Source organism: Myiozetetes cayanensis, unplaced genomic scaffold (genome assembly GCF_022539395.1).
Source record: "Myiozetetes cayanensis isolate MyiCay16 unplaced genomic scaffold, myiCay2020 scf30, whole genome shotgun sequence".
Taxonomy (NCBI): Eukaryota; Metazoa; Chordata; class Aves; order Passeriformes; family Tyrannidae; genus Myiozetetes; species Myiozetetes cayanensis.
In genome coordinates, this window is record NW_026087522.1 from 1,041,921 (window position 1) to 1,059,462 (window position 17,542).

At 47.7% G+C, this 17,542-nt stretch overlaps 1 protein-coding gene across 1 annotated transcript; it reads left to right on the forward strand.

The window, feature by feature from the left end:
• Positions 1–2,123: 2,123 nt before the first annotated feature.
• Positions 2,124–13,581, forward strand: ADRA1A (adrenoceptor alpha 1A). Its single transcript, XM_050325759.1, is given in 5 exon segments — positions 2,124–2,228; positions 3,573–4,133; positions 4,221–4,429; positions 4,431–5,220; positions 13,085–13,581. Coding segments are annotated over 3 exon segments (1,380 nt in total). The 5' UTR covers positions 2,124–2,228; positions 3,573–4,133; positions 4,221–4,336.
• Positions 13,582–17,542: the final 3,961 nt, after the last annotated feature.

Sequence of the window (17,542 nt, forward strand, 5' to 3'; positions counted from 1 at the left end):
GCTAAAAACCCTTGCTAAAATCTGAGGGATGATTTATCAAAACAATGCTTCTCCCTCCTTTCTGAACAAGTAAATAACTCAGAATTCCAAGGCCTGGAGCAGCTCAGAGAAGTTTCTCCACTCCTGGTCTCTTTTTTTGGTGCATGGTCTGGCCCTGAGCTGGGCATGTTAATGGTGGGACTTCATCCAATGGCACCAGACACTCAAACAATGAGATTCTGGCCGGTTTGGTGACAGATCTTTGCTTAATATGATGGATACTCCAAACCTCTCTAGGCAGGATTTATCTACTTTCAGGGATGCAAAGCTTGAGAGGAAGCAGCTCCCCCTTTCCCAGGCTCACAGGTCCTGTTTTCTAGGCTGGTCTCCCCCTCACTGCTTTCTCCTGAACTTTGATTAGCCCAAAACCTGTAAACTGGACACACACAGCTCCAGCCTGTCTTGGCAGAGCTAAATACAGGGATTGCCTCACAAAACTTTGGTGGGACATCAGCCCTGCCTATCTCTACCTGACTCTCCGTGCTCTCCAGGTCTACAAGCTCTTCACTGCAATAATTTGACTTTCCTCTGAGGATTTTAAGGAAAAAAAACCCATGCAGTGTTAATCACCCAGGCCACGAATACAAATTTGTTTTCCATGGAGCATTTCAGAGCTTGGAACAAGCCACAGATTCTGCGAGGTCAGAGGTGCCAGCAGAAACAAAACCCAGGGTGGGGCTCAGCTCCCTCCCCTGCCATGGCTCATTTAGACTCATCTTCCAATGGATCGATTGAAATAAGAGTTGCCTCATCCTAAGATAGGCATCTAAAATAAACCTGCTGAATCACCGCCTTTTAAGGGGCTTTGGTAGCTCGAGATTTCCCTTGTTATTCGAGGTTTAGTCTCTCCCAACCCCCTCTGGCACTCGGGGAAGGACGTGGTGCAGCCCTTTGTGGCTCCAAACCTCCAACCAGCCTTCAAAAAACGAGAGTATTTAACCCCTCCTGGAGTTGTGGCACAGCACAGGTACCTCTTTCAGGGCTCTCCTGGGGGAATCTGAGCATCCCTTGAATTTGCCTCACTTCATGAAACACTCGAATCCAAAAAAAACCCAAAAACTTTCAATCTCTGAGTTGCTGCCCAGGAGGAGGTGGAGAGTCTGTCGTGCAAGGACAGGCACGTGGCTCATCTGCTTCCCAGCGACTTTGGCTGTGAAACCCCGCTTTGTGTTCAGCTCCACTTCAGGACATCATTTTTATATTCATCAGTTCGCCATCAGGGACTTGGGCCGCTTCTTTTTCACTTCAAAAATGCAATTAAGAGCTCTGTGAAAAATCAGCATCCCCTCAACAGCACATTCTGCTCGAGGCATTTCATCCCTAAACCCCCCTCTCCAGTTACCTGTGCTTTGTCCCACCATGCAGGACCCCTGGTCAGGGTGTCTCTCTTTGCTATTCCCTCCATGCTCCATTTGTCTGGCAGGCAGTTCTCTTTTTACAGCCCAAGAATATTTATATTTATATTTATATTTATATTTATATTTATATTTATATTTATATTTATATTTATATTTATATTTATATTTATATTTATATTTATATTTATATTTATATTTATTTAGATTTAGATTTAGATTTAGATTTAATTTAGATTTGGATTTAGATTTTATATTTATATTTATGTGTGTATAATATATGCATATGTGTGTGTAATATATAAATATATATATTTTTTAAAAAGAATATAAAGAATATAACAAGAATTACTTGTTAGCCTATAAACAGGAGCTTGTAATCTGCCTTTCACTTTCTGGTCTCTGCAGGAACTGGCAGCTTTTTATGGGAAAAAAAAAAAAAAAGAATATTTAAAGCCCCACTTGTGATCAGATTTGAGTGCTCCTTCTTTCTGGGCAATACGGGACTGGCAGGGAATTACGGTAATGGCAAGGACACTGCCTGCTACATCAGCAGAGCAGTAAAGTTCCTGCTGCTCCTTCCCAGTGTGGAGCTGAGCTCTGAACTGGGCAGGGATCCCTCCAGGGAGCCCGGAGTGAAGCCCCCCACGAGCCCTGGATGCAGGGAATCAGCACAACCGAGCTGCCAAAACACCAGTGGGGAAATGAAGGGAGGAGAGCAGTGGATTTCCAGGCACAGAGTCCCATCCCTGCGTGAAGAGAGGAGCCTGCTGTGCTGAGAATCTGCTTCCCAGATGCTCACAGGAGCTGTGCTGCCTTCCAGAGACTCAAGAGGTGAGTGTGGGGCAGGCACAGGAGCCTGGGGTCTGCCCTTCCCAGCAACATCCCTCTCCACAGGCTGAGAATTCCCTGGGTTTGAGCATGAAAACCTCTGTCAGTCCTTTGTGCTGCATCTCCTCGACTTATTGGCGGGTTTTTCTTCCTGTGCTTAAATTGAAGTTGATAATTTCTTAATTTTCTAGGCCACTATCAACCTTATAATGACCACAGTTTCAACCCTGTTAATGACCAGTTGTGATGGTTAGAGATGCTCGAGGTTACAGCCACTTTCCATGCATGTGCTTGCTTAGTAAAATCTCTCCTTTCCCTCCTTGGAATTATTCCTCCACTTGTTCCATCTGGCGGGAAAGGAAATAAAAAGATCCCATTTCATTTCGGTTCACTAAAGGCAAATTCCCACAGTGCAATACCTCTCCATCTTCCCTTCCCCCCACCCTCCCTGCCTGGGAACTGGGAATTTCGGGGGCTTCAGAGCTTGGAAAGCCTTTTTGCCTGCAGGGAAGTTCAGCTTTGAGGCTCCCAGATGTGACAATTGTTGCTGCTCGGTGTTTGTGGTCTGAGGGACTCATCCAGAAAAACCCAATGTCGGGACACTCCGAGAGCCTTCCCTCCTCCTGGATGTTACAGGGGTGGTTTTTCACCTCTGATTCAGTGTTTGGGATGGGAATATTACACCCACATGCAGGTTGGGGAAGGCTTTGCAGCCCACACTTGGAGCTCTCCCTCCGTGCCCCCCGTGTCCCGGTTCCCAGGCTTATCCTCACTTTTCCAGCTGATGTACCTTTTCTCCATATTTAGTCAGCTGAGGCTGAGCTTGGCTTCCAGACCCTCTGAAATGTTGTGTCACTCACGAGGAAACTTGTTCCTTGCCACATCTTCTGCTTGGCAGGAGCTGCTTTTCCCCCCCACAGAATTTGCAAAAAGGGCGGCTCAGCTGAACCTACAAAATCAGGGGGTAAAGGAGTGGCTTAACAAAGAAATCCCAGAGTAAATTCTGGGCTTCTAAATCTAAATCTGAATCTAAATCTGAATCTAAATCTGAATCTAAATCTAAATCTGAAACCTTCAGGTTTCTCTCCTAGAACTGGCCTCTGCAGAGGAACTGATAATTAGGGTTGATGCCCATCCCCATAAAGGAGGGAAAATTCAGGCAAGAAAACCCACTCGGAGTTTTGGGTTGTGCTTGAACAATACTGGGCTGGAAAAGGTTGGTTCCAGTGGCTGAGGCAGCCTGAGGAAGGCTCCCTAAAATAGCCTCCTGCTCTATTCTTATATGGGAACCACAGCAGCCAGTGCAGCTTCTGGGAATCACATTGTCCCCGGTTTTGTCTTCTCCAGGGGGTGAAGAGCAGCAGAGAACACGGCAAACTTCACTCTTCCCTGCAGAGCAAGCCAGAAACTGCTGTAAATGAGCTTTAATTCGCAGCCCAGGACCTCAGCTGGCATCTGCTCCACAGGCAGGGAAGCTCTGACTGACAGCCCAGCCCCTGAAGATGGGTAGGGACAGACATCCCGAGTGGAACTGCTGAGCAGACACAGCATCAATCTCCACCCAGTCAGGCCTCCAAGCCAATTTTAAGGCAGAATCAGGACTGACACAAGGAAATGAAAAGCATCAGTGATCTCCTCCTGGGAGAAACTTCAATTTGAGAGCCTTTGGAATATTTTTGTTATTTAAATATTGAATCTCCCCACCCACCACCCCCACCCCGAAGATAGGAATGATTTTAACTGGCAACTCCAAGAATTCTCACTGCTTAATCCTGGAAAGGAGGATGAAGAGCCTCAGTTCTGTGTAGCCTCACTTGTGCACCCCAAGAAAGATGCCAGAGGAGTTCAATTGGACTTGGAAATGGTGGTTATGAGCTGTGCTGTGCTGGTGAAAACTTAGGGACAAAGGTAGGTTTTCTAGCATGTTTCTGGATCTTTCTCCTTGTTGCTGGTGCTGCACTTCTGAGACGTTCTTAAAAAGTCTTTTTTTCCCAGGAAACCAGGCAGATGGTGCCTGTAGGACCTTCTGAGGACTGATCTCAGCCCTGTTTCTGCCTGGCAGGGGGGGGTGCAGCACAGCAGCCTCGCATGGACACTCCCAGCCACCCACCATGGCTTTCCTCCCTGGGAACTCCTCCAACTGCTCCAACTGCACCCACTCCGCGGAGCCCGTGAACATTTCCAAGGCCATTTTGCTGGGGGTTAATTCTGGGGGGGCTGATTGTTTTTGGGGTGTTGGGCAACATCCTGGTTATCCTGTCGGTGGCCTGCCACAGGCACCTCCAGAGCGTCACCCACTACTACATCATCAACCTGGCCGTGGCCGACCTCCTGCTGACTTCCACCGTGCTGCCCTTCTCGGCCACCATGGAGATTTTGGGCTACTGGGCCTTCGGGAGGATCTTCTGCAACATCTGGGCGGCCGTGGACGTGCTGTGCTGCACGGCTTCCATCATGAGCCTCTGCATCATCTCCATCGACCGCTACATCGGGGTGAGCTACCCCCTGAGGTACCCCAGCATCGTGACGGAGAGGAGGGGCCTGCTGGCGCTGCTCTGCGTCTGGGCACTGTCCCTGGTGATCTCCATCGGGCCCCTCTTCGGCTGGAAGGAGCCGGCCCCCGAGGACGAGACCATCTGCCAGATCACCGAGGAGCCCGGCTACGTGCTCTTCTCAGCCCTGGGCTCCTTCTACCTCCCCCTGGCCATCATCCTGGTGATGTACTGCCGGGTCTACGTGGTGGCCAAGAGGGAGAACAAAGGCCTGACCTGCGGGCTGAAGACGGAGAAGTCGAGCTCGGAGGAGGTGACGCTGAGGATCCACCGCCGCAACGCGCCCGGCGCCGGCGGCCCCGCGCCCAACCCCAAGAGCAAACACCACTTCTCCGTCAGGCTCCTCAAGTTCTCCAGGGAGAAGAAGGCAGCCAAGACCCTGGGCATCGTCGTGGGGTGCTTCGTTCTCTGCTGGCTCCCGTTTTTTGTGGTGATGCCCCTGGGTGAGTAAAGCAAAGCCCTCTTGTTTCCCCCGGAGGGAGGGAGGTTGTATCCCACGACCAGCTGGGAGAAGGCTGATCAGAAAACATCTGAGGGAACAATTTCCCACTCCTAAAGCTGTCAAAAAGCCCAAAGCATCCCCCACCACGAAGCCTTGCCAGTGTAAATCAACACGAGTCTCGTGCGAAGGGAAACGTCGCCGGTGGTGAGAAGCGAAACTCCCCAAATCAGGGAAATTTAGGGCTTTTTCCATCTAGGAAATGCTCTTTTTGAACCAGGGCAGGTTATTTCTGGCCAGCTCTGCATTAGGAACAGTGTTATTAGCAGGTTGTGTGTTTATATCTATGTTTGCAGCCAGTTCTTCAGGTGACTTCAAGATGTAAATGAATTCAAAGTAGCTGCTCACAGACTTGGGGCCAGATCTGGCGGGCACAGCACTGATAATTCCCACTGTAAGGAAAAAAAAAAGAGCTTTCTACCAGGAAAATCACACTCTGAGTTGCCACAGTCCAGATGAAATTAGTGTTTTCTCCAATTTATCATATGACCAGTCAGAAGGCAGCAGTGAGGATCCTTCCAGCTCATTTCATACTTGTCTGGTTTTTCGTGTCTTCTGGAAACCCACTGGCCAAACCATCACTCTGAATACCAATATTTATTCCCCAGTTTGTCCTCCTAAAGGGGAGCAAAGCTGGGGATTTGTTCTGCTTTGCTGCAATGTAAAGAAGTAATTAGAATTTTAATTAAACCTTGCTCAGTTACCTTTGATGCAGCTTCAGGATTTCAAAGCAGAATACTAATTTCACACCTCTATCCAAGCTTGGCTCTGCCACAGCTCCACCCAAACACTGGGTTGGGAACGTGGAACTGAAAATCTGACTTGCTCAGTTTCTTATGGAGTTTCCTTATGGAAAAGGCTGAAGCTGTGCGGGAAAAATGGAAGCTTTAGCTGGAAACAGAACAAGGTGGAAAGTTAAGAAAAAGAAAAACAGCTGAATATAAAAGGGATTTTAATTTCCCCTTTTTCTTTTTTTTTTTCCCCTCTGTTTTTTTAACCCTAAAAATAAATATTCTCTTTGAATCACCTGATTTTACAAGGTCGCTTCACCAAAACCTGTTGCTAATGCGAGAAAAACCCCCAAAAATTTAGATTTTCTTTTTTTTTTGGTTCTCTTGGTCAATACCAGGAAGTGCTGATGTAAGAGCTGGAGATGCCTCCTTAGGAGGAGGCCTGGCTCGTGCTGTCCAGGATGTCAGCACGTTGGAATGCTGCTTGCCAAGACGACTGAAACATACCCAAAAAGGGTTTTTTTTTTTGCTGGGACACATTGAACACACTTTTCATCTGCAAGTGCTGGTTGCCCACACAGAGCCTGTTGTTAATTAATCCGCTCTGGGTTTAAGAAATTTCCTGGGGCTCGTGGAGTGGCTTTGATCCCTTGTAAGGAAACTGGTGCTTCGTTTCCCCTGTCCTTGTGGGGTTGCTGGGTTATTTTTAAAGCCTATAACAGGGGCTTTCAAAACCTATTTGCTGCCTTTAAGGACAAAAAAAAAAGGTGCCAGCTGCAACCTTTGGTTGGCTTCCTCACCTCCTTGGATGGAGTTTCACTCCAGGCAAAGGGTCAGCCCAAAACACCTTCTTCTCTCTTGGCTTGATGTTTGTGGAATAAACCAAGTGATGATAATCCTGCCTCATGGAAATGAGGGAGGCTGAGGTTTGGTTGTTTTTTTTTTTTCTTTCTCTGCATGCTGGAGCATAAATTCACCCCTCAGTAAACTTCTCTGATAAACAAGGCTGTCAAAACAGGCTGATTGCTCCCTGCAGAAGTCGGATTTTAATTCCCCAGGCAGAGGTGGCATCAGTGACAGGTCCAGTAATCACCAGGCAAACACAAACCAACAAAGCAGAGCCAGGAGGGAGCAAATCTGAGCTTGTCTGCTGAAAAGAAAAGCCTGAGCTTATGTGCAGCTCCTGGGCCAGAGGGTTTGTGGGGACGGGCTCAGATCAGGCTCATCTTGGGCTTGTTGGGCCCTGGCACCGCCAATAACAATCTGCAACACAGCAGGTTCCTCCCATTTCTGCTTGTTTGCTCCCCTTGGATTGCTAGAAAGGGATGCAGACAGGTGGAAATACAAAGACTCAGAGCTAGAAGAGCCCAGAAATCAGTGAATGCCCCCAGTGATGGTTTGAAGTGACGCTTGGGATGACGTCACGTGTGACAGAACAGACCTTGTGCTGGGGCTGGAGGACCCTCCAGTGGGAATTTTTCTAAAGGTTTCTTTCCAGGCAGTGCTTGGAGGTTGTTCTGAGGTGGCAAAAAAAAGGCAAACAAGAGTTGGGGTGCTGCAAAAATGGTCCTAAGCTGGGATTGATGGTTTATCCTCAGAAGGGAACAAGCTCAGTGATCCATTTTCTGTGCCAAACTGTGCCTTAACTCTGGCTTGAGTAGATGTTGCTTTCAGAAGCTGGAAAATGGAAAAAGGGGCAAGTCTGAGCCAAGATATCACAGGGGAAAAGAAATCAGCCAAGCTGGGCAAGGGAGAGGAAGGTTTTTAGCATTTGTCAATCATCCTCGTGATGAAGAGAGAAGAAAAGAGGATGCACTGGAGGGTGTTTGTATTTGTAGCAGAGCAGTAAATTAGTCTTGTGAACTGACACAAACACTGTCAAGGGAATCCTCTAATCCTGTCCATGGGCCTGTCTGCAGCTGGTGTCTAATTACTGTTTTGTGGTGGTTTTTTTAAGTGGAGGCAGAAAGGATGACACAAAGCAGGAAAATAAAATGCCTTTTTCTCTCCCTGCCATTGACACGATGAGACCTCTCGGGGCACGGAGTGGAAACACACACCAACCCAGATTCCTCAAATGAGTACTGCAGAGACAAAAAGAGAAATAAAAGTGGGAAAAAAACCCACTCCGGATTAACGACCCAGCTGAGAGGAAGGATATTTACAGTCCTCAAGTCACTGAGCACAAATGTGTGTGTGATTAAAGCCATTGATTAGGGGAGAACTTCAGAAGATAAACAGCCAAGATACTTCCATGGGGTGGTGTTTTTTTTTCCTAATTTCCAAGTTTTTGGTCATTTTCCATAATCCCAGGCTGGAAAGGCTTTGTTGGCTTAGGCTGATAACTCAAGGTCTCGCTGACACCCCTGTGGCCAACATTCCTCCATCACTTCCAAACCCTGAGACCTCGGGTCCAAAACTGACTCACAACACAGCAAAGCAGGGAGGAATTGATATCAAGAACAATTTACACTGAAAACAAGAGCGAGGGGGTGGAGTTCCCTGTTCCATGAGTCAGCCCCTGGCTCTCTGCCTGTGTTACCTGTCTCACAGTGCTCCTCTCATCTCACAATGTTCCTCCTCCTGTAGTCACCAAAATCACGACTGACAGGCACACGAGGCAGGCTGAGATAGACTCAGCTTTCCAAACCATTCTCTGAGTTTAGTTTTGGGGGTTTTTTAATATGTATTTTTAAAGGAAAACTAATTATTTGTTGCAAGTGAATGACTTCTGGAGCGAGGGCTTCGGGACAAATCCCAAATATCTTAAAAATGTGAGCAGCAGCACCCATCCCACTGCAGCAGCAGCAGCAGCATGGGAGCTGGAATTTGAGAGGCAACTAAATGGGTGTGTAAAAACAATGGGATTATTTGGGTTTACAGGGGTAACAAAACCCCAGTTTACCTTCCCATGGAGTTTTTATCGGCTTTCTAAATCTGCAGCTGCCCACAGTGAAACTGGAAATAGTTGCTCGCTGAGATTGCTTGCCAGAAATACCATCGGTGGTAAGAGGGCACAACACGAGACAGAGCATAAATTAGGGCTGAAAAAGTCCAAATAATCAGAGCAGTGTTCCCAGCCTGCCCCATTCCTGCTGCCTGACCTTTCCACCTCTCACCTGCGTCCTCCTGAGGCCACAGAGAGCTGAATTCAGGGTTTGGGGAGGGAAAACAGACTCACTGCTCCTTCTACATCTGGTTTTTGTGGGGCAGGGAGAGCAGGGCACAAAGCCCCTCTCCTTTTCCTCCTGAATCAGCCACAATATTCCAGGCCCTGGAACCGATTGGATTGCACAGAATCCAGAATCAGGTCCTGTTTGATCTTTGATCCCATTTTTTTGTTCCACAAGGGAGCAGTGGGGGCAAATGGGACGTGCTGGGAGAGCACATGTGCACAGGGTGCAGCTGCTGAATGTCTGCAGCAACATATATATATATATATAAAAATATATATATAAAAATACACTTTCCAGAGGGTGGCTCGTGTTTTGACCCGAGATGCTGTACAGAATCTTATGGAATAAAGCTCGGAGCTTGGGAACACGGAAAGCAGCACATTTATCAATGTTTGGAGAGCAGATTGCCGTGAGAGATCCAGGGAGGCCCTGGGACAGAGTTAATTCCCTTTGGGATAGAAGGGCTTCATCCTGTGGGTCTTTAGGGCTCTGGAATAACTGGTTTGGCTCTTTCCAACCCAAACCAATCTGGGTACAGCCCTGATGCAGCATCACCCCCCCCCCATCCTCCATCACCAGATTTGAACCAAACAACCTAAAAAGAGGGGTGAAAAAAAGCAGAAAACCTCAACAGACCCTCGAGATTTAGGAGCAGGGATGGATTTTAACACCACTAAGGGTTCCTGGGCCACAAAAATACGTGGGATCTCATTCCCATGGTGCTGACAGGGTAAACAAATAACACAAGTTTCTGTAGCCTGGCAGCTTCCAAAAAACCCCCTCTTTTCTGGCCGTCACAGAAACCACTCACGACATCAGGGGCTGCTTTTTTTTTTTTAAACAACCCATAATCAAGCAGCTCTGCAAGCCTGTGACAAATGACAAAGCCAAATTACATCTTTGGGAGTGAATTGGCACTTACTCACCAGGAGGTGAGTGGAAAGAAACTTGGAGTTGACGAACAGGCAGATAAACGGTGAGGGGAGGAAGAGCAGCCCTGACAGTTTCCAGGGGTGAGGGATGAAACACTTGGTGGCAAAGGATCTCAGGAGGCTGATTTGGCGTTTGATTGGACTTAAATCTGATAAGGAGCAATTGGATGGGGCTGCTGACACTTGGGTGTCCTCGACCTTTTGAAAACAAGGCAGGAACTCCAGCATCACTTATTCAAAATGTGTTAAAAGGCCAGTTGGGGGTTTCTTTTGCAGCACAGACAGGGAGACAATGCAGGGTGAAACCTCTAAACTCTTAATAATTTTTGCTACTATTGACCATTTAATCCCTGGCAGTGTACAAAGGAAGGCATTAAGGGCTGTGAATTGGGTAGAGAATTGGTTTTAAGGAAGAAAACTTGCTGCCCATCCCAATTCCTCAGCACACTCAACAAGCCACTTCATCACCACTGGAGCAGCTCTGTTTGAAAAGGCCTCCTGCTCCCTCCCAGATCCATCAGCCACTGATTTTTTAATCTCAGCAGCAACATCCCTGAATATTAAAAGGTATTTGGAAGAAAGGAATACATTCTGTGAGGAAAACCAAGCAAGGGATTGGAAGACACGACATTTTCCCCCTTTTCTCAGATGCTCAGCAGGGAAGATTAGGGCGAGTTTCTGAGCTACAGAGGTAGCTGGGTGTCTGCAGCAGAAGGACATCGTTTCTGTGGCCCCAAAGTGTTAAAAACGACCTGCAGGAGGGTTGGAGAGGGGTTTTCCAAAGGCCATGCACTGAAAGGACAGGGTGGGGATGGTTTTGAGCTGAAAGAGGGTAGATCTAGATGGGATATTGGGAAGGAATCCTTCCCTGGGAGGGTGAGGAGGGGCTGGGATGGAGTTCCCAGAGAAGCTGTGGCTGCTTCTGGATCCCTGGAAGTGTCCAACTGGTAGCAGGTGCAACTGGTAGCAGGGATGGAACTGGGTGATCTTTAACCTCCATTCCAACCCAAACCATTCCAGGATTCTCCAGCAGGCAGTGTGGGATGGGATCTGTGGACAGCAAAGCCTCTGTGCTGTTCAGGCTGCTCCGTTTTCTCTCCCTGTGTGTTGTTCCAAGGCAACAAAGTCTCCCCACTGATGAACCAAAAAAGGTTACCTTAATAAATTAGCATGCAGATCCCACCCCCCCCCAAAAAAAAAAGAGCAAGGGGACAGACTCTGACACTGGCTATTTTCTATTTTTAACAGCCTTTGGCACGGCTCTTGCATTCCATTTACAGCGAGCCAGGAGTTGCAGCAAACAGGAATTGTTATTGTTTACCCAGCTTTACACTCAGCCTCACACAGCTGATTCCCTAAACCCGCATTTGTTTCACCTTCTGTCTCAGCACAGAAAGGAAAAAGGGGTAGAAATGCTGCATTTAAATGAGGGAACAACCAAAAAAAAAAAAAAAAAAAAAAAAGCTCAGCCTGATTTGGGCTGATTTAGAAGCCCAAATTGTTTTGTTATTTTGCCTCTGCCAGTGACTTCAGCCAGAAAGTTCTTCGAGAATGTTGTTTAGTTGTTTCTCACTGAAGGACAGAAGCATTAATTTGCTGAGAAAAGATTTGAGGTTGTGGACTTTGCTTTCTTCAGCACAACATTTCTGGCCTTAGAACCTGGTTGATATTGGAATTAACAGTGACACTGCTCCACCTGAGCCAGCTCAGAGGGAAAAGCTTTGGGAACAGCCCAGAGGCCCTTCCAGTGGCCCTGGACAACATGGCAAACAACTCTCTGGTCTAGATTATATCTGGATCCATTTTGCAAAAGTGCTATTTTCACTTATTTCTCACCCCAGCATTGCAGAGAGTTTCATTTTCCTGTTCTCATTCAGACAATGTTGGTTTTATTTCTAAGCAAAGCAAAGTCCCAAATGAGAGAATTAGGGGACCTTGTTGCAGTGATGTTCCAGTGAATAATACATTTCCAAACAATTCCCCATAAGCAGCAGTGTTGACTCTTTGGTGTTTTAAATACATCTCTGTGGCTTTATAGGAACATTTCTCCCTGAATAAGTGGCTTCAGCATTTACTGACGTCCCATTCAAGTCATTTAAAGTGAAAATTTCCACTCAAATCAGGAGCTCAAGTCGTAGTTAAACAAAAACCCAAAGGTTTGGCCTCAGGAAAAATGTTCCCAGGATTTTGAATTAGTTTTAAACAACTCATAATTGTATAGAAGAAGAAGTCCCATTGTACTTTCCTTACTAAGGAGACAGCTAAGATCTTGTTCTTTGAATCATCTTTGGGAGGTAACCTGGCAAGTAATATATCAGAAAAATTATAAATATATATTTTTATATATATATATATATATGATCTATATCACTGATCTAAGAAGAAACCTTTCCTTTCACTTTTCTGAATTTCAGATGCATTCAATGAGACACCAAAATGGGCACAGTTAGATTTCCTAAAGGTTTCAGGGAAAATGAGTGCCCAACACTTGAACATTTTAGCAGTCAGCCCAGTAATCCCTCTTTTCTCCAGCTCTGACTTCTGAAATGGTGCGATTTTCTTGCCATTTGAGAGCCCTTGTGATGACCTCCTAGATATGGCTGTCATTTGGGGGAACTAATCTTGAATTAGGAGTCCCAGAGGAGGCAATTTCCCTCCGTCCCTGGTATCAGCCAGGCTGGATGGAAAAGGGAATATAATAATAATAATAATGATATTAATAATAATAATAATAATAATAAAACAGCTGCATTGACTGACATCTGACAGAATCCATGCCATTGTCTGACACCATACATTCTGAATCACTTCTTCCTGCAGGAATTGCGCTTCCACTCGCAATTATTTTTTTCCTCCAAGTCAGAACAGAATCCTATTTATTTTCCCCCAGTGTTTTAGTTTCTCTGGTTACCTGCGATTCCTCACTGCCTCTTTGCCTTAACAACCCCGCGTTGTATTTTCCATTTTAGGCTCTTTCTTTCCTGCAATCAAACCCCCGGACACCCTTTTTAAAATAACATTCTGGCTGGGATATTTAAACAGCTGCATCAACCCCATCATCTACCCCTGCTCCAGCCAGGAGTTCAAGAAAGCTTTCCAGAACGTCCTGAAGGCTCAGTGCCTCCCCGGCAAGCAACCAGCTAAGAAGAAGCAAACCCCGAGCTTCAACCTCAACCACCCCGCCAACCAGGCCGTGGGGAGCGGCCAGGGGGTGCTCAGGATCCCCGTGGGCTCGGGGGAGACGTTCTACAGGATCTCCAAGGCGGGCGGGGTGTGCGAGTGGAGCGTTTTCTCGGCCGCGCCCGCCGCGCCGGCGAGGAGCGCCGTGGCCAAGGCCAGGAGCAAAGGGCTCCTCCAGGAGTGCTGCTGCGCGGGCACCTCAGGGAGCCTGGCCCAGGGCAGCTGCAGGGTGCCCACCATCAAGGTCCACAGCATCTCTGTGAGCGACGGAGGGGAGGACGTTTAAAAAAAAACGTGGAAAAACTCCCGGGGGTCGGCGGTGGTGGTGGTGGCGGTGGTTGGGGGTGTCTGGTGGGGTGTCGCTGTTTTTGTTGGGAAGGAGGTGTTGGAAAGGTCCAACCAGGGGCAGACCCTCCTGAGGAGTGAGGTCTTTGAGTGCTGAACAAAGCCCCTCGAAGGCAGCAAGGTTGTCTTTTCCGAGGGCCCGGTGTCTGCGAGTGATTTCCCTGGCACTAAAGGCTTCGTCCCGGTGTTCTCCTCTCTCAAAGTTCCTGCTGCTCTGGTTTAGGTGCAGCGGAGGAGAAAGAGTGAACTGCTGGTTTCAGCATCTGACACCTCCACCTTTAGAGCCCTTCTGTGGCTCTGCCCCCACCAAAAAAAAAAACCAACAAACCCTAAACCTCAATTGTGGATTTCCTTAAACTCCATTGCCAGGGGGAACTTGGTCCACGTGGCTGCGCCCCACCGAGCCTCAGAGACCAACCAGAACTCTCCTGTTTTGTGCAACCAACCTCCCAAACCTCCAACCCCAGCCCAAGGAGAATTTGCATGTGTCATTGGTTTGCTTGGACTGACAAAACCCCAAACTAGGTAAGTCACCATCAACCAAGGCCCAAAGAGGCCCCTCTCACTCATCCAGTTGTTTTTTCTTGCCCTGAGCCCAGCAGGAACCTGCTGAAAGGCTCAGGAATTCCTTGCTCAGGTGCTTGATAGCCAGATCAGTGCCAAAGTCACTGGAAAAGCTGCAGAGTTTTTGCTGTCTCCCTGCCCAGTGTTTTGCTACATTCCTCTTCTGACTCCTTCAAAACCCAGTGCTCCAAGCTTTCTGTGAGATTCCTGGAGTCAGGAACTTTACCCCTGTTCTGAGCAGTGGGAGTTCAGTGGCTTAAGGACGTCCATCCCCCTGAGAAAGGGGCCATCCTTTGGGAGTTTGGGAGAGAAAGCATTTGGAAGCATGTTATATTTTCATACAGCTAATCCAAATAAATAAATAAATAGAGGCGGTCAGCATCTGGAAGAAATAGTGGGAGGAATTCTCTGTACAATATTAGAAATGAGCAGCTCCTGACATAACTCCTGAGCCTGCCAAGTAAGAATTCAGCTCCTTTGCTGGTGGCTCAGTGTGAGCTCCAGGGAAAGGGCTTCAGATAAGGCTCACTTTCCCAGGAGAGGGCCTTGAAAGGGCACCTTGGTGTTGTTGCTGAGGAATCCCTGTTTATTCATCTCTCACTCAGTATGAAGTGCCCAATGTCAAGAGCATTTCTGGGTCTTATTTCTGCCCTCCCAGAAGGCGAATCTGCTGCTCTCTCCCGTTTTCAGTCTGAACAAGAAACCCATCTCACTATTAAGGTGTTTCAGGTCTAGAATCAGAAAGGAGAAGTGTGGAAATAACCACGGAAGAAAATATTCTCATGGTCCTTCAAGCCAAGGCCAGAAGGGAAAAAGCTGGAAACCTCATAAGGGAGTCACGTGAGCCCCGTGGTCCCAGGGGGTTGGGATACGTGGGACGTTTATTCGGGCAGAACCTGAAACATTTTGAAGCCCACCCATTAAATTGAGCCAGACTGGCAAGATTTAAAGCCTCCCCTGCACACACTGGCTGCCCAACCCTATCTTATTTTAGAACCAATACTTGTTTTACGGCCAGTGAGGTCCTTTGTGCCTCCTCTCCTTCGGAGCCGAGAGATTTGCCCGGAGTCACTCCAGTAATTCCAGATTTATTGAGTTTCAGGGTGCCAGGGGAAGGTCGTGGAGCTGCACACAGGCTGGCACACAAAGGGACTCATTTAATTCCACAGCAGTTCTGATGCAGCAACACAATCTGAATGTGCAAGATGAAGATAAATAACTCCCCGTGCTGGTGGCAGTGGCGGGATGGACACGGATAAACCACCTTTGGAGCACAATGCTCCTGTCTGGGAGAGGCAGAGGTTGGAATAATGAAACCTTGGTCTCACCTTTATCCTTTTTTTTTTTCTTTTTTCCTGTCAAACAGATGCTAAAGGCCTCTGAAAAGCCCTCAGCATCAGGCCAGCCTGGTCCCAGCCACACCTCTGCTGCTGCCACCTCTGCCAGCACAAACAAACACAGCGTTTGTTTGGCTCACCCAGAGAATTTCTGCAGGGAAATCTGCCCCCTTCCCTTGTTGAGAGCAGGGTCATTGGCACTTGTCATCTCGATGGATATTTGGACTGAAAAGTCTCAAAAACCATAGAAGGAGCTCTAGGAAGAAGAGAAAAAAAAAAGAGTGCAGAATTTGGCATGTATATTTGTGTTAGTTAAAGGGAACTTGGCACTGGTGAAAGAGGCCCTGAGTGAAACCTTTGAGGAGTGTTGGGACACCCCCCCCCAACCCCTCCTGTCTGTTGGGAGTGAGTGACAGCCAGGATTTCCATCTGCAGAGGGGCAGAGTGGCTGCTGCAAAGGGCTGGGAGCTGGAGCATCACAAAGATAATTCCCACAGCCCTCTCCTCCTCCCAGGGCCAGGGAAGTTCAGTAGTCCAGTTTCCACAGTTAATTCAGATTTACTGTCTCATGTTCTCGAGGCTTCATGTACTTTGCAGCATTATTCAAATCCCAAATACTCAAGTTCTGCCCGCTACCCAAACAAATGTCTTCTGGTTTTTGTATCTTTTATTTTGCTCTGCCGAGTCCAGGGATAAATTGCTCATTGTGCAAGAGAGTGTTTCCCTTCTCCAGCCCTTAAAACCCGTGGCATTGAAAGGAGAAAAGATTAAGCTGCTTGCTTTTTCTGCTCAGAGTAAGCAAATGGATTTCAGGTTTCCTCGCAGAACTTCCCTGCCTGACTCCTTCAATTTTCTGAGAGGCAGCACTGACAGGCTGCAGCATCTCATACTGATTGAAGGCACTTAAAAAAAGATCTTATTGCTTGACTGAAGTGCAAGTGCTTCGTTCTGGATGTGCCTGTTGGCCTCCTGTCAGCCCATGCTCCCGTTTAAATGGGGGTTTTATTGGGAACTTGGTTTTAAAACAAAGCTACTGAGGCACTGAGAGACTCAGTGATTCGCTCCAGGAAGATTCCAGCTGTCCCATGCTGAATTAATTAACTCCACATCCTACTCAGAGATACCTTTGTCCTCTTTCCTGCCTTAATATGGTTTGGATAAGCCAGACAATGTCGAAAACTGACTCCAGGGGCCGGGCTGGTGACACTGGTTATTTCTGGAGGATCCCTTCCCCCAGCAGAGCCAGACAGGAAAACCAGTTGGGCTTCAGAGGATTCCACTGAGCTCGAGGCACGTTTGGGACCTGCCCCACAGTGCCATGGTCTGCCAGGAGGAGAAGGTGTCTCGAAACTCCTGTGAGAGCAGTTTGTGCATCTGCTCTCTCTGCCTCCCCAACCCCTTCCCGTCCCCTCCTGCCCTTGGAATCTCACTGGGACATCATCCCAAGCCGTTTCCCAAGGAGCCCAAGAGCCAGCTAACACTTTTTATGAATGAATCCCTCCGACATTAATTCTATTTCTTGCCTGATTATACTGAGACTTCCAGGGAGGAGGTTGCACTGCCTGGCCAGGCTAATCCTGGCTTTTCCTATCAGTGCACCATCTGTAAAAAAAGGAGCTTAATCCCTAAGCACAAGCAACTCTTTTTGAAGGAGATTTCCAAACAGGCTGTTGAATCCATGACAGTGTTATAAAACAAGACACCCCAGAGGGAGCTCGTGGTGCCTCCAAACGCAGCTCTTGATAAATGTCATGGCATGAATCTCTTATTTCCCAGGGGGAGATGAAGGGTTGGTCTCAGGGACTGGAGGGAAACGTTGTGTCTTCTCCCTGCCTGTTTCTCAGGCTGACAGGGAGGGAGAGAGCAGCCAATGTGAGCTAAGGGGAAGTGAACTGAAGAGAAATAACACACCTGTTGGTCCCACAGCACCCTCGAAGGTCGAGTTAAAGCAGGTTGATGTCTCAGGATAATCCTGAGCTCAAACCCAGAGGCTGAGAAAGA